Below are 13,760 nucleotides of genomic sequence, written 5' to 3' on the forward strand. Positions count from 1 at the left end.
CGGCGAGTTCATTAATGTAAGAGTTCGAGGAAGGTCATGTCAGGCAGGCAGAAGGAGGACATTCGACTGCCTGAATGCCGCCTGTCAGTCATCCTGCCGACAGATCCTTTTGCCAGGACACACATACTTCACAGCTCACGGCATGTGGCATGCAATGCATGTATGCCACTGCGCTTCATTATGCAGGCCTGTCCCTTATTTCCCCGTAAAATTCTCGGGTTGCCCTCAAAACTTTTCTTGTAGGACGCACGTCCTTTGGAAAGTCATAATGGTGATGTTGCTTTAGCTTTATCATATATTTAATTAGAGATGAAAGACTTTAAGGATTAAACTTGGCCTGAAGCTTAATAATTAATACATACGGGGCGTATACTTAATGTGCGAATTTTACGTTTATTCTTTTTTTATTAATTCTTTTAAGTGTTTATTTTTGTTAGCTAGAACATGTGTCACCTCTACCCAAAAATCAGCCGTTGTCCTGTCTGTCCTGCATTGTTGTAGGTGGCGACATTTGTGGCCGTGCAGCTGCAACGCCGCATTATATAATAATGGTTGTGGGCGTGTTTGTGTTGCAGCTTGTGTGTTTGTGGCCCTGTTGACCTCATCTCATGGATATGTCAAAATTGTTCGACAAGCTCGTGTACTTGAACTGCCAACCCCTGTGGGTGGAATGTGTGTGGGTGGCTCGACATGTTTTTCCTGTGTTTACGTGTTGTTTTTCGGCAGCATGGCAGGATTAACTATCGAGTGGCTTGGTTAGAGCGTTTTTGCATATTTATAACTGCCAGGCACGTTTCGGGGCCAAGTTTGTTTCGGTCTAAACGGTTCTTTGAACTTGAAGTGATTTCTGAATATTTAAAATATTTTAAAAGCCGTCCTAGGTCAGGTGAGGTATCCAGAAAGTTTTGCCAAAGTTTGTAAGGTGGGATTAACAATATTGTGGAAGGCTTTAGATTTTAAAATTAGGTTTCAGCTTAAAGTGGGAATCAGGTACCTTAAGAACCAATTTGTATACTATTTTGGCATGATATGGCCTCCTTTGGCAACCAACATCCAATCTTAATGTAAAATACTCTCAACTGTTTTGAATTTCATCACCCATCTATCTAAACTACATCTAGGAATAGCACTTAGAATATCCAATACCTAAAAATATGTAAATTTTCAGTTTTTTCCATATTGAAAGCAAAACAAACAAAACTATTCCTCAATGTATTTGGCAGCAGAACCAATTAACCCCAAATTAATGGATAAACAAAACAAAGTAATGTGCCACTTTGGTCATTGGGAATATGGTATTGGGGCAACCGGCTCATCGGCAGCTAGGAGGTGAAATAAATTAATTGCAGTCGCCAGCGGGCGCACCACAGGTGGGCCGAAAGATGGTTGAGAAGTGGGTGGTGGGTCGGTGGATCAGTGGGTGGTAGGGCGCCAAGCCGAAACAACAAATGAATATAGAACTTTAATTAAAAGCCGACGGAATGGGCTGCAAAAGCAGCAGAAGTCCGAAGCAACTCTGCTAGGGGGAATATAAAATAAGCCAACATTCTAATAATGAAATAGTTGCCAGCATACACAAAATGAGCTACAAATATTCTAGCACAGAAAGAAATAGTTTTTGAAATCGAAAAAAGTACTTAAAAATAAAATAAAATTAGAGATATCATTAAGTAAAATTTAAGCTTTAATAGCCTCTATTAATTTTTATAGTTCCTTGAGTAAAATTTCTTTCAGTACTCCCGCATATGCCGGTTGCCAAGGCAAACAGCATGAGCTCTCTGCAGTTTAAAGCCCATTTGTAGTTGGCCTTATTTAATGGGCCTGGTTCGGAGGAAAAGTGGCGGTAGGCGGTATGGGGAAAGATGCCACATTATATGCATATCTCCCGATTTAAGCTATTCAGATGAGATGCCATGTCAGATGCGGCTCTGCTGTCGCCTAAACACGCTCCAAATGGCCCGAAGGCTGCAGCGTCTGAGGCCTGTTGGCCCGCAGTTGCCTTAAAACTTTAAGCCAAGTTCTCAGTCCCGGCTGAAACTAATCACTGAGTGCAACGCGCTGCTGGGCAAAAACAGAAAAACCAACGACAGGTGAAAGGATGCCACAAGCGGCTGCCACTCAAGATACTTTGTCGTACTTGCCCAACTTTAAGAACGAGCCGCGCATTCATCGAATTTAGTTTCAACAGCTGGGCCGTACAATTTAATTAGTCTAGTAGGACTTCCTCATATTCTCGTTCTATTAGGGAAAATAATTAATGAATTCATCTGGCCTAAGTGCAGTGCCATTATGCCCGACTCCCGACTCGTGCGATGATGATGACGTCGCCTCGTCTTTGGACTCTTGACGTTGATGAGTCGCAGAAACAACAAAAAACTACTTGGCATCAAGGCAAGGCTGGAGGAGGGGCCAAGTGGGCGTGGCACATGTGGCAAGCTAGAAGGGATATGCGTTATGATTACATAGCTGATGAAATATGCATTATCTGCTTGGTTTTTTTTGCCAGAAAAACTTTTTCGGCGAAAATAAAAGTTGAAAATTCGCTGAAAGCCGTTGTAACTTTATATTTGTTCTACTAAATGCGGGAAAAGTTATAAAAATGTTGATTTCGGATTAAAAGCTTCAAGACGTATTTAAGGAAAATTGTGCAAAATTTTTCATTTTGAGAAGCTTATATAAAAATGAATTCCCTAGAAAACAAATGTAAACGAATTAATATTTTAGAATAGAATCATTACCATCATTTCTATTTTTCCCACAAAAATTCTCCACCTGCTAGAGGTCAAGAATTTCCAACGAAATATATTACTTTCTAAAAGCTATTCATAATCTGTATTCATCGCAGCTCTAGACCTAAGTGATTCTATAATTTGCTTTTATAAACACATATACCCCACCATGGCGTCATAAATCTGAAAGAAAAGCAAAAAACTAAACGCCCACATAGAGATTATCGCCCTGCTGGCTAAACTATAGTGAATACCATACATATAGGCATTCGGTCAGGCCTAAAATTAAATGAATCTCGCCAATTTTCCAACAGATTCTGGTGCCTTTAAAGACTTTTTGCTTTAAAATTGCAATCAGTTCGGCCCACAGTAGACCTCAGCCACTGGTGTTCATCAAAGTGTGCAGGTCACCACCTTAATTTTGAGCCACCACCTCCTCGGCAATCAATTGCACATTGTGCACGTACCAGAAGGGAAACTATGTGCGTGTTTTGGTTGAGATTCGGGTATGGATGGGGGCAGGTCGCAGTCTGGTTAAGGGGCGTGTGAAATCGAAACCATTGAAACCGAAAACACTGAATGAAAACTTTTGCGGCTCAGCCTTGGGATCGAATTGAATTTTCGGTGGCATGCCACCGACATAGCTGCCACCAGACCACAAACTTTTGCGACCCGTGTGGCCATGTAACTGACCCACATCGGCCAACAGGGGAGCACAACAAAAAAGCTGCAAAAAATTGCGGTGCTTTTCTGCAAAAGATTTTTCATGAAAAACAAAAGCAAAAAAATAGCGAAATAAAACTAAAAATGGATGGGAAAACTCGACGAAAAGTTTTGGACGTTAAAGCTACTGGGCACACTTCATAATTGTATGCGAGTTTTGCACAAAACTTCTGGCTCCGAGGCCGGGAAAGTTTCAAGGTGCAAACGCCAACGTGGCGTATACGTCATAAAATGCCACAGCGGCCAGACCACATTGTGGCCTGTCTGTGCTAGTCCTGTGCCTACAGGGTGAGGCAGGATTTGTCTGTGCATTGAGAGTCGCGTACATATTGATTTAAAAGGCTTTTCACTTATTAAACCAAGTCCTTTTAATGAATTGCAAATGGGAATTCAAACGGAATTGTTACAATTAAAGAACATTTAAAAAAACAACTCTAAGGCAATACGCGATTATTAAGAGTTAAGCATTGCACAGAGTCCGAGCACCTGGCCTGAGTTGCGGTGGTGCATTGTTGGGTGGTGCTGTCGAAGTAAGTGGCTCCGGGGCAGCTGTACACATTCCCATAAAATACGCCACTCACGACATAGCAATAAACGTATCTAAAATTTAAACCAAAAATTTGTTAGATTCGATAAGAATGCGATTAAAAAACTCACTGTTTGCATGTGGTGGAAGTAACACCCCCGTAAGGATATCTTCCGATGGTTCCAACCCCTCGACAATACTCGTTGGCATCCGTAATGGTGGTAGATCCACAGTTTCCAGTACCGGAGCTCCAACAAGTGGTTGGGTATTGAGTGGGGTTCACACATATGTTGGCCTCGTTCACATTGCAAACGTAGTTGGGTCCGCATGTGCCCCCTAGGGAAGTACTTGGAGTAGCGCTTCCCAAACACAGAGCGAATGTATTCCGGCTAGTACAGGCGAAGCGATTATCCGTACTGCATTTATTGCATCCCGAACAGGAGACTAGACTGGAATCCGAACTGCAGAGAATGGCGGAATCGGTGCAATAATATCCGGTGGGGCAAGTATAGGTGGTCCCAATGGCCACTGAACTCGAAGAGCAGAACTGGAACTCCGTCGCCGAGATACAGGAGTGTCCTGTGGTGGCTGAGCACACGTTGCAAGCAGCCTGGCATCCAAGAATGGCAAAAGCCAAGAAGATCAGTAGGCGAAGCATCTTTGAAACCGACTAACAAAACTATAGCCCTGCACTTGAATTTATTCACACGGATTTATCTTATCCAATTAGTTTTTAATCTAATCTTTTTGCTAAAAATAGTGGGGATTAGGTTTGAATGCAGTTCCGCCACGTGATGAAGGTTAACTAAGATTAAATTATAAACAATATAGTCCTAGATTATAGTGTTTTTTAAGAGATGCTTTAATTTTACTTTTTACAAATATTTTTTAATTTATCGTGAGACTCAAAGTAGCCACTCCAGAGGTGCATCTGGGAGGAACCCCAGTTCCACAATACCCGGAGGTGCTATTAAAGTAAGTCAGACCAGGACAATCATAAAGACCGCCTATCCAGGTAGAGTTTGTAAGATGACAGTAGATATACCTAAAAATAATATATTTATTAATTAAAGTAAGTGGAGCTTTGTTTACTTAAAAACTTACTGCCGACAGGTGGTGTTCAAATTGGTTCCATAGGGATATCTACCCCTCTGTTGGACGATTTGGCAATACTCAGTTGGTGTCACCGTAGTGGGATCCACTCCGGGAGTCACAGTACCGCTAGGGCACGTGGCCTGTGATCCTGAGGCAGGTGTGCCACAAATATTGGGATTGTTCCAGTCACAAACGTAGCTACTTCCACAACTGCCACCTATCGACGACGGGGTTGTGGTTCCCAGGCACAAGGCGAACGTGGAGGCACTCAGGCAGGCAAAGGTGCTGTCGGCATTGCAGGTGCCGCATCCTGCACAGGATTTGAAGGCGGAATTCGTGTCACAAACTGCCGCGTTCGCAGTGCAATAATAGCCCGTGGGACAGGCGTAAACACTTCCAGTGGGCAGCTCCGCGGTAGAACAGAATTGGAACTCAGTATCCGAGACACAGGCCACATTGGTAGCCGACGAACAGACATTGCAATCCGCTTCAGTGTCGAGGATAAACATTCCAAGAATCACCACAATTCCCAGTAAGATCAGAAAACGCAGCATCTTTGAAGGCAACTAACTGCAGTTTGCAATTTCAAGCATCTTTATTCTCTGCGATTTATCTTATCGTTTAACTGAAACTAGAACTTTCAACAATGACTCTAAAAATGCAAGAGGATTAAGTTTTATTGGTCAATAAAATGAAGATAAATTAGTCTTAACTTAAGTGACTTAAGTTGCAGAAACGTTTTGTTGGTTGAAGAATTCTCCTTGAACTATATTTTCAATGATTATGTTCAATGATTTTTAATATTTAAAATATAAGAAAAGTGGTCAAGACTTCTTAAAAGTAATTTATCAAATATTAAAAACCTTGCAAATATTTTTGCAAATATTTACTGAGTATCACGTGTCTCTCCTCATAAAAGTTTATGGCTTAAATGTTTGGCAAAGAATTACTGACGCAAATAGGTAGAAGAAACGTGATAAAAAAAGATAAACCTTTTATGTAAAGAATATCAAAGTATATTTGATATTCACACCAAGGTGTAAGTTATTTACAAATTGTAAATCGTTTTAAAATTAAGTGCAATTTGTTGGTTTTGAGGCACTGCAAATAAGGGTACTAGAACTGAAATAAGGTTTAGTTGCAGGACAATTCCAGACAGTTCCATTCCAAGCAGAACCTTTATAGAAACAGTTGATATATCTAAAATAAAAATAAGTAAAATTTAACAAAAAGCTTTAGAATAAACAGTCTTAATATATTGTTACCTAGAACAAGTGGGATCATTGGGATATGGAACGCGGCCGGCTGAGGCCTTGATTTGGCAATAGCTTTCTATTTCTGCAACATTATCGTAGTATGAACAGGAGGGCACTGCACCTGACGCAGATGAGCCACAAGCAAGTGTTAGGCTTTTACTGCACACCTCTCCTGGACTGCAGTTATATGTCTGATTGGTGATCACGGCTCCTTGAAAACATGGCGCGAAACTACTGATTCCCGTACATGCGAAAAAAACTCCACACTGATTGCATTCTGCGCAGGCAGTCAGAGCCGTGTTTGCAGAGCACACTTCATTGGAAAAGGAGCAGTAAGTGTTATTGGGACAGGTATAGATCGGTCCTGTAGGCTTATTATCCGTAGTGCAGTTTTGGTATTGGGTTTTGGAAACACATGCTTTCTTTGTGTCCGATGAACAGAAGTTGCACTGTGCATGGCAAAATCCAAAATGGATTGCCAGCAGATATCCAAGAATGATCGGACGACGCAACATCTTCGAGAGAAACTAGCTCGTTATCTCCGATGCAGTCAGTTATATGTGTGTTCCTTATCCGGCAAACTGTTCAAGATTACAATTTTAATAAGGTTAATGCTCTGATAAGAAAAAAGAAGATATATCTTTTTGTGATCGGATGTAAATTGGAAGAACATACGCGACTTTTGCGGTTACCTTATTGTAAATAAGATTAATGCTCTGATAACAAGAAAGAAGATATATCTTTTTATGATCGGATGTAAATTGGAAGAAGATTGAGCATCCTAAGAGCAAAAAATATATAAATTCAGATATTGAAGCAATGTTTTGCATTAAGAAAATTGCTCCATAAAATTGTGCCTTTTTCAAATTTCAACTGTTTTCTACTCCCGATGGCGATTGCTCGGCCACAAACATTGCTTAAATATCGTTTTTAAATTTTTCGAATTTTTTCCTAGGAGTACCTGCATAAAATTGTGGGTTTTTCTGATTTCCCCACATTTTCTCCTTCCGATGGTCATAGCTCTGCCAATTCGTATCCGATCAGGAAACAAATTACCATTCAGTAATCAGTGAGCCCAGAAGCTACTTTTCTTATTCAAAATATTGCACATGGTATACCATGGTAAAAGTGGGAAAATTATGAAAATCTACATTTTTATGAGGGTACCCCTAGGAAAAAGTTCAAAAAATTTAAAAACCACATTTAAGCAATGTTTTGAATGAGCAAAGTAGCTTAGGAGCGGAGCAAGTAGGAGCAAAAGTGGGGAAATTAGGGAAACCCACAGTTTTATAGCTGTATCCCTAAGAAAAAATTCGATTAAATTAAATTAAATAAAATTCGAAATTAAAAACCGATAGTAAAACATCGTTTTTAATGAGGAAACTCGCTTTTGGGTTCGCTGATTACTAAATGATACTTTATTTCCAGATCAGATACAAATTGGCAGAGCTATGGCCATCGGACGGAGAAAAAGTGGGGAAATCAGGAAAACCCACAATTTTATAGGGGTACCCCTAGGAAAAAGTTAAAAAAATTTAAAAACCACATTTAAGCAATGTTTTGAATGAGGAAAGTAGCTTTTGGGTTCGCTGATTACTAAATGGTACTTTATTTCCTGATCGGATACGAATTGGCAGAGCTATGACCATCGGAAGGAGCAAAAGTGGGGAAATTAGGGAAACCCACAATTTTATAGCTGTATCCCTAAGAAAAAATTCGAAAAATTAAAAAAAGATATTAAAACATCGTTTTTAATGAGGAAACTCGCTTTTGGGTTCGCTGATTACTAAATGGTACTTTATTTCCTGATCGGATACGAATTGGCAGAGCTATGACCATCGGAAGGAGCAAAAGTGGGGAAATCAGGAATACCCACAATTTTGAAGGGGTACCCCTAGGAAAAAGTTCAAAAAATTTAAAAACCACATTTAAGCAATGGCTTGAATGAGGAAAGTCGCTTCTGGGTTCGCTGATTACTAAATGGTACATTATTTCCTGATCGGATACGAATTGGCAGAGCTATGACCATCGGAAGGAGCAAAAGTGGGGAAATCAGGAAAACCCACAATTTTGTAGTGGTACCCCTAGGAAAAAATTCGAAAAATTTAAAAACCACATTTAAGCAATGGTTTGAATGAGGAAAGTCGCTTTTGGGTTCGCTGATTACTAAATGGTATTTTATTTCCTGATCGGATACGAATTGGCAGAGCTATGACCATCGGAAGGAGCAAAAGTGGGGAAATCAGGAATACCCACAATTTTGAAGGGGTACCCCAAGGAAAAAGTTCGAAAAATTTATTAACCACATTTAAGCAATGTTTTAAATGAGGAAAGTAGCTTTTGGGTTCGCTGATTACTAAATGGTACTATATTTCCTGATCGGATACGAATTGGCAGAGCTATGGCCATCGGAAGGAGCAAAAATGGGGAAATCAGGAATACCCACAATTTTGAAGGGGTACCCCAAGGAAAAAGTTCAAAAAATTTAAAAACCACATTTAAGCAATGGCTTGAATGAGGAAAGTCGCTTCTGGGTTCGCTGATTACTAAATGGTATTTTATTTCCTGATCGGATACGAATTGGCAGAGCTATGGCCATCGGAAGGAGCAAAAGTGGGGAAATCAGGAATACCCACAATTTTGAAGGGGTACCCCAAGGAAAAAGTTCGAAAAATTTAAAAACCACATTTAAGCAATGTTTTAAATGAGGAAAGTAGCTTTTGGGTTCGCTGATTACTAAATGGTATTTTATTTCCTGATCTGATACGAATTGGCAGAGCTATGGCCATCGGAAGGAGCAAAAATGGGGAAAACAGGAAAACACACAATTTTGTGGGGGTTCGAAGGAAAAAATTCGAAAAATTTAAAAACCACATTTAAGCAATGGCTTGAATGAGGAAAGTCGCTTTTGGGTTCGCTGATTACTAAATGGTATTTTATTTCCTGATCGGATACGAATTGGCAGAGCTATGGCCATCGGAAGGAGCAAAATGGGGAAATCAGGAAAACCCACAATTTTGAAGGGGTACCCCTAGGAAAAAGTTCGAAAAATTTAAAAACCACATTTAAGCAAAGTTTTAAATGAGGAAAGTAGCTTCTGGGTTCGCTGATTACTAAATGGTACTATATTTCCTGATCGGATACAAATTGGCAGAGCTATGGCCATCGGAAGGAGCAAAAGTGGGGAAATCAGGAAAACCCACAATTTTGAAGGGGTACCCCTAGGAAAAAGTTCGAAAAATTTAAAAACCACATTTAAGCAAAGTTTTAAATGAGGAAAGTAGCTTTTGGGTTCGCTGATTACTTAATGATATTTTATTTCCTGATCGGATACGAATTGGCAGAGCTATGGCCATCGGAAGGAGCAAAAGTGGGGAAATCAGGAAAACCCACAATTTTGAAGGGGTACCCCTAGGAAAAAGTTCGAAAAATTTAAAAACCACATTTAAGCAAAGTTTTAAATGAGGAAAGTCGCTTTTGGGTTCGCTGATTACTAAATGGTATTTTATTTCCTGATCGGATACGAATTGGCAGAGCTATGGCCATCGGAAGGAGCAAAAATGGGGAAAACAGGAAAACCCACAATTTTGTGGGGGTCAAAGGAAAAAATTCGAAAAATTTAAAAACCACATTTAAGCAATGGCTTGAATGAGGAAAGTCGCTTTTGGGTTCGCTGATTACTAAATGGTATTTTATTTCCTGATCGGATACTAATTGGCAGAGCTATGGCCATCGGAAGGGGCAAAAGTGGGGAAATCAGGAAAACCCACAATTTTGAAGGGGTACCCCTAGGAAAAAGTTCGAAAAATTTAAAAGCCTCATTTAAGCAAAGTTTTAAATGAGGAAAGTAGCTTCTGGGTTCGCTGATTACTAAATGGTACTATATTTCCTGATCGGATACAAATTGGCAGAGCTATGGCCATCGGAAGGAGCAAAAGTGGGGAAATCAGGAAAACCCACAATTTTGAAGGGGTACCCCTAAGAAAAAGTTCGAAAAATTTAAAAACCACATTTAAGCAAAGTTTTAAATGAGGAAAGTAGCTTTTGGGTTCGCTGATTACTAAATGGTATTTTATTTCCTGATCGGATACGAATTGGCAGAGCTATGGCCATCGGAAGGAGCAAAAATGGGGAAAACAGGAAAACCCACAATTTTGTGGGGGTTCAAAGGAAAAAATTCGAAAAATTTAAAAACCACATTTAAGCAATGGCTTGAATGAGGAAAGTCGCTTTTGGGTTCGCTGATTACTAAATGGTATTTTATTTCCTGATCGGATACTAATTGGCAGAGCTATGGCCATCGGAAGGAGCAAAAGTGGGGAAATCAGGAAAACCCACAATTTTGAAGGGGTACCCCTAGGAAAAAGTTCGAAAAATTTAAAAACCACATTTAAGCAAAGTTTTAAATGAGGAAAGTAGCTTCTGGGTTCGCTGATTACTAAATGGTACTATATTTCCTGATCGGATACAAATTGGCAGAGCTATGGCCATCGGAAGGAGCAAATGTGGGGAAATCAGGAAAACCCACAATTTTGAAGGGGTACCCCTAGGAAAAAGTTCGAAAAATTTAAAAACCACATTTAAGCAAAGTTTTAAATGAGGAAAGTAGCTTTTGGGTTCGCTGATTACTAAATGGTATTTTATTTCCTGATCGGATACGAATTGGCAGAGCTATGGCCATCGGAAGGAGCAAAAGTGGGGAAATCAGGAAAACCCACAATTTTGAAGGGGTACCCCTAGGAAAAAGTTCGAAAAACTTAAAAACCACATTTAAGCAAAGTTTTAAAGGAGGAAAGTCGCTTTTGGGTTCGCTGATTACTAAATGGTACTTTATTTCCTGATCGGATACAAATTGGCAGAGCTATGGTCATCGGACGGAGAAAAAGTGGGGAAATAAGAGAAACCCACAATTTTATAGCTGTACCCCTAAGAAAAAAATTCGAAAAATTAAAAACCGATATTAAAACATCGTTTTTAATGAGGAAACTCGCTTTTGGGTTCGCTGATTACTAAATGATACATTATTTCCTGATCGGATCAAAATTGGCAGAGCTATGGCCATCGGACGGAGAAAAAGTGGGGAAATCAGAAAAACCCACAATTTTATAGTGGTACCCCAAGGAAAAAGTTCGAAAAATTTAAAAACCACATTTAAGCAATGTTTTAAATGAGGAAAGTCGCTTTTGGGTTCGCTGATTACTAAATGGTACTTTATTTCCTGATCGGATACGAATTGGCAGAGCTATGACCATCGGAAGGAGCAAAAGTGGGGAAATCAGGAAAACCCACAATTTTGAAGGGATACCCCTAGGAAAAAGTTCAAAAAATTTAAAAACCACATTTAAGCAATGTTTCAAATGAGGAAAGTAGCTTTTGGGTTCGCTGATTACTAAATGGTACTTTATTTCCTGATCGGATACGAATTGGCAGAGCTATGACCATCGGAAGGAGCAAAAGTGGGGAAATCAGGAAAACCCACAATTTTGAAGGGGTACCCCTAGGAAAAATTCGAAAAATGTAAAAACCACATTTAAGCAATTTTTTGAATGAGGAAAGTAGCTTCTGGGTTCGCTGATTACTTAATGGTATTTTATTTCCTGATCGGATACGAATTGGCAGAGCTATGGCCATCGGAAGGAGCAAAAATGGGGAAAACAGGAAATCCCACAATTTTGTGGGGCTTCGAAGGAAAAAATTCGAAAAATTTAAAAACACATTTAAGCAATGGCTTGAATGAGGAACGTCGCTTTTGGGTTCGCTGATTACTAAATGGTACTTTATTTCCTGATCGGATACAAATTGGCAGAGCTATGGTCATCGGACGGAGAAAAAGTGGGGAAATAAGAGAAACCCACAATTTTATAGCTGTACCCCTAAGAAAAAATTCGAAGAATTAAAAACCGATATTAAAACATCGTTTTTAATGAGGAAACTCGCTTTTGGGTTCGCTGATTACTAAATGATACATTATTTCCTGATCGGATCAAAATTGGCAGAGCTATGGCCATCGGACGGAGAAAAAGTGGGGAAATCAGAAAAACCCACAATTTTTTAGTGGTACCCCAAGGAAAAAGTTCGAAAAATTTAAAAACCACATTTAAGCAATGTTTTAAATGAGGAAAGTAGCTTTTGGGTTCGCTGATTACTTAATGGTATTTTATTTCCTGATCGGATACGAATTGGCAGAGCTATGGCCATCGGAAGGAGCAAAAATGGGGAAAACAGGAAAACCCACAATTTTGTGGGGGTTCGAAGGAAAAAATTCGAAAAATTTAAAAACCACATTTAAGCAATGGCTTGAATGAGGAAAGTCGCTTTTGGGTTCGCTGATTACTAAATGGTACTTTATTTCCTGATCGGATACAAATTGGCAGAGCTATGGTCATCGGACGGAGAAAAAGTGGGGAAATTAGAGAAACCCACAATTTTATAGCTGTACCCCTAAGAAAAAATTCGAAAAATTAAAAACAGATATTAAAACATCGTTTTTAATGAGGAAACTCGCTTTTGGGTTCGCTGATTACTAAATGATACATTATTTCCTGATCGGATCAACATTGGCAGAGCTATGGCCATCGGACGGAGAAAAAGTGGGGAAATCAGGAAAACCCACAATTTTGAAGGGGTACCCCTAGGAAAAAATTATAAAAATTTAAAAACCACATTTGAGCAATGTTTTGAATAAGGGAAGTAGCTTTTGGGTTCGCTGATTACTAAATGGTACTTTGTTTCCTGATCGGGTACAAATTGGCAGAGCTATGGCCATCGGAAGGAGCAAAAGTGGGGAAAACAGGAAAACCCACAGTTTTTTAGTGGTACCCCTAGGAAAAAATTCGAAAAATTTAAAAACCACATTTAAGCAATGGTTTGAATGAGGAAAGTCGCTTTTGGGTTCGGTGATTACTAAATGGTATTTTATTTCCTGATCGGATACGAATTGGCAGAGCTATGGCCATCGGAAGGAGCAAAAATGGGGAAAACAGGAAAACCCACAATTTTGTGGGGGTTCGAAGGAAAAAATTCGAAAAATTTAAAAACCACATTTAAGCAATGGCTTGAATGAGGAAAGTCGCTTTTGGGTTCGCTGATTACTAAATGGTACTTTATTTCCTGATCGGATACGAATTGGCAGAGCTATGACCATCGGAAGGAGCAAAAGTGGGGAAAACAGGAAAACCCAGTTTTTTAGTGGTACCCCTAGGAAAAAATTCGAAAAATTTAAAAACCACATTTAAGCAATGGTTTGAATGAGGAAAGTCGCTTTTGGGTTCGCTGATTACTAAATGGTATTTTATTTCCTGATCGGATACGAATTGGCAGAGCTATGACCATCGGAAGGAGCAAAAGTGGGGAAATCAGGAAAACCCACAATTTTGAAGGGGTACCCCTAGGAAAAAATTCGAAAAATTTAAAAACCACATTTAGGTAATG

At 39.6% G+C, this 13,760-nt stretch overlaps 2 protein-coding genes and 1 non-coding gene across 3 annotated transcripts; all 3 read right to left on the reverse strand.

The window, feature by feature from the left end:
• Positions 1–3,802: 3,802 nt before the first annotated feature.
• LOC108134178 (uncharacterized) lies at positions 3,803–4,667 on the reverse strand. The gene is made up of 2 exons (XM_017254390.3): positions 4,110–4,667; positions 3,803–4,052 (listed from the first exon to the last, which is right to left on the reverse strand). The coding sequence occupies exons 1-2, from the start codon at positions 4,634–4,636 to the stop codon at positions 3,887–3,889; spliced, it is 693 nt and encodes a 230-aa protein (XP_017109879.2). The 5' UTR covers positions 4,637–4,667; the 3' UTR covers positions 3,803–3,886.
• Positions 4,668–4,816: 149 nt separating this feature from the next.
• Positions 4,817–5,640, reverse strand: LOC108134177 (uncharacterized). Its single transcript, XM_017254389.2, has 2 exons — positions 5,083–5,640; positions 4,817–5,023 (listed from the first exon to the last, which is right to left on the reverse strand). The coding sequence occupies exons 1-2, from the start codon at positions 5,625–5,627 to the stop codon at positions 4,867–4,869; spliced, it is 702 nt and encodes a 233-aa protein (XP_017109878.2). The 5' UTR covers positions 5,628–5,640; the 3' UTR covers positions 4,817–4,866.
• Positions 5,641–6,066: 426 nt separating this feature from the next.
• LOC108134168 (uncharacterized) lies at positions 6,067–6,840 on the reverse strand. Its single transcript, XR_006246518.2, has 2 exons — positions 6,339–6,840; positions 6,067–6,273 (listed from the first exon to the last, which is right to left on the reverse strand). It is a non-coding gene; the product is annotated as an uncharacterized protein (transcript).
• Positions 6,841–13,760: the final 6,920 nt, after the last annotated feature.

Source organism: Drosophila bipectinata, chromosome 3L (genome assembly GCF_030179905.1).
Source record: "Drosophila bipectinata strain 14024-0381.07 chromosome 3L, DbipHiC1v2, whole genome shotgun sequence".
Taxonomy (NCBI): domain Eukaryota; kingdom Metazoa; phylum Arthropoda; class Insecta; order Diptera; family Drosophilidae; genus Drosophila; species Drosophila bipectinata.

What these genes read in the sequence shown, in the direction of transcription:
- LOC108134178 (XM_017254390.3), bottom strand. Translation starts at nt 4,636, where the DNA reads ATGCTTCGCCTACTGATCTTCTTGGCTTTTGCCATTCTTGGATGCCAG. An exon ending in ACTTCCACCACATGCAAACA is followed by an intron (nt 4,053 to 4,109) that starts GTGAGTTTTTTA and finishes TTTAAATTTTAG; the next exon opens with ATACGTTTATTGCTATGTCG.
- LOC108134177 (XM_017254389.2), bottom strand. Translation starts at nt 5,627, where the DNA reads ATGCTGCGTTTTCTGATCTTACTGGGAATTGTGGTGATTCTTGGAATG. An exon ending in TTGAACACCACCTGTCGGCA is followed by an intron (nt 5,024 to 5,082) that starts GTAAGTTTTTAA and finishes TATTATTTTTAG; the next exon opens with GTATATCTACTGTCATCTTA.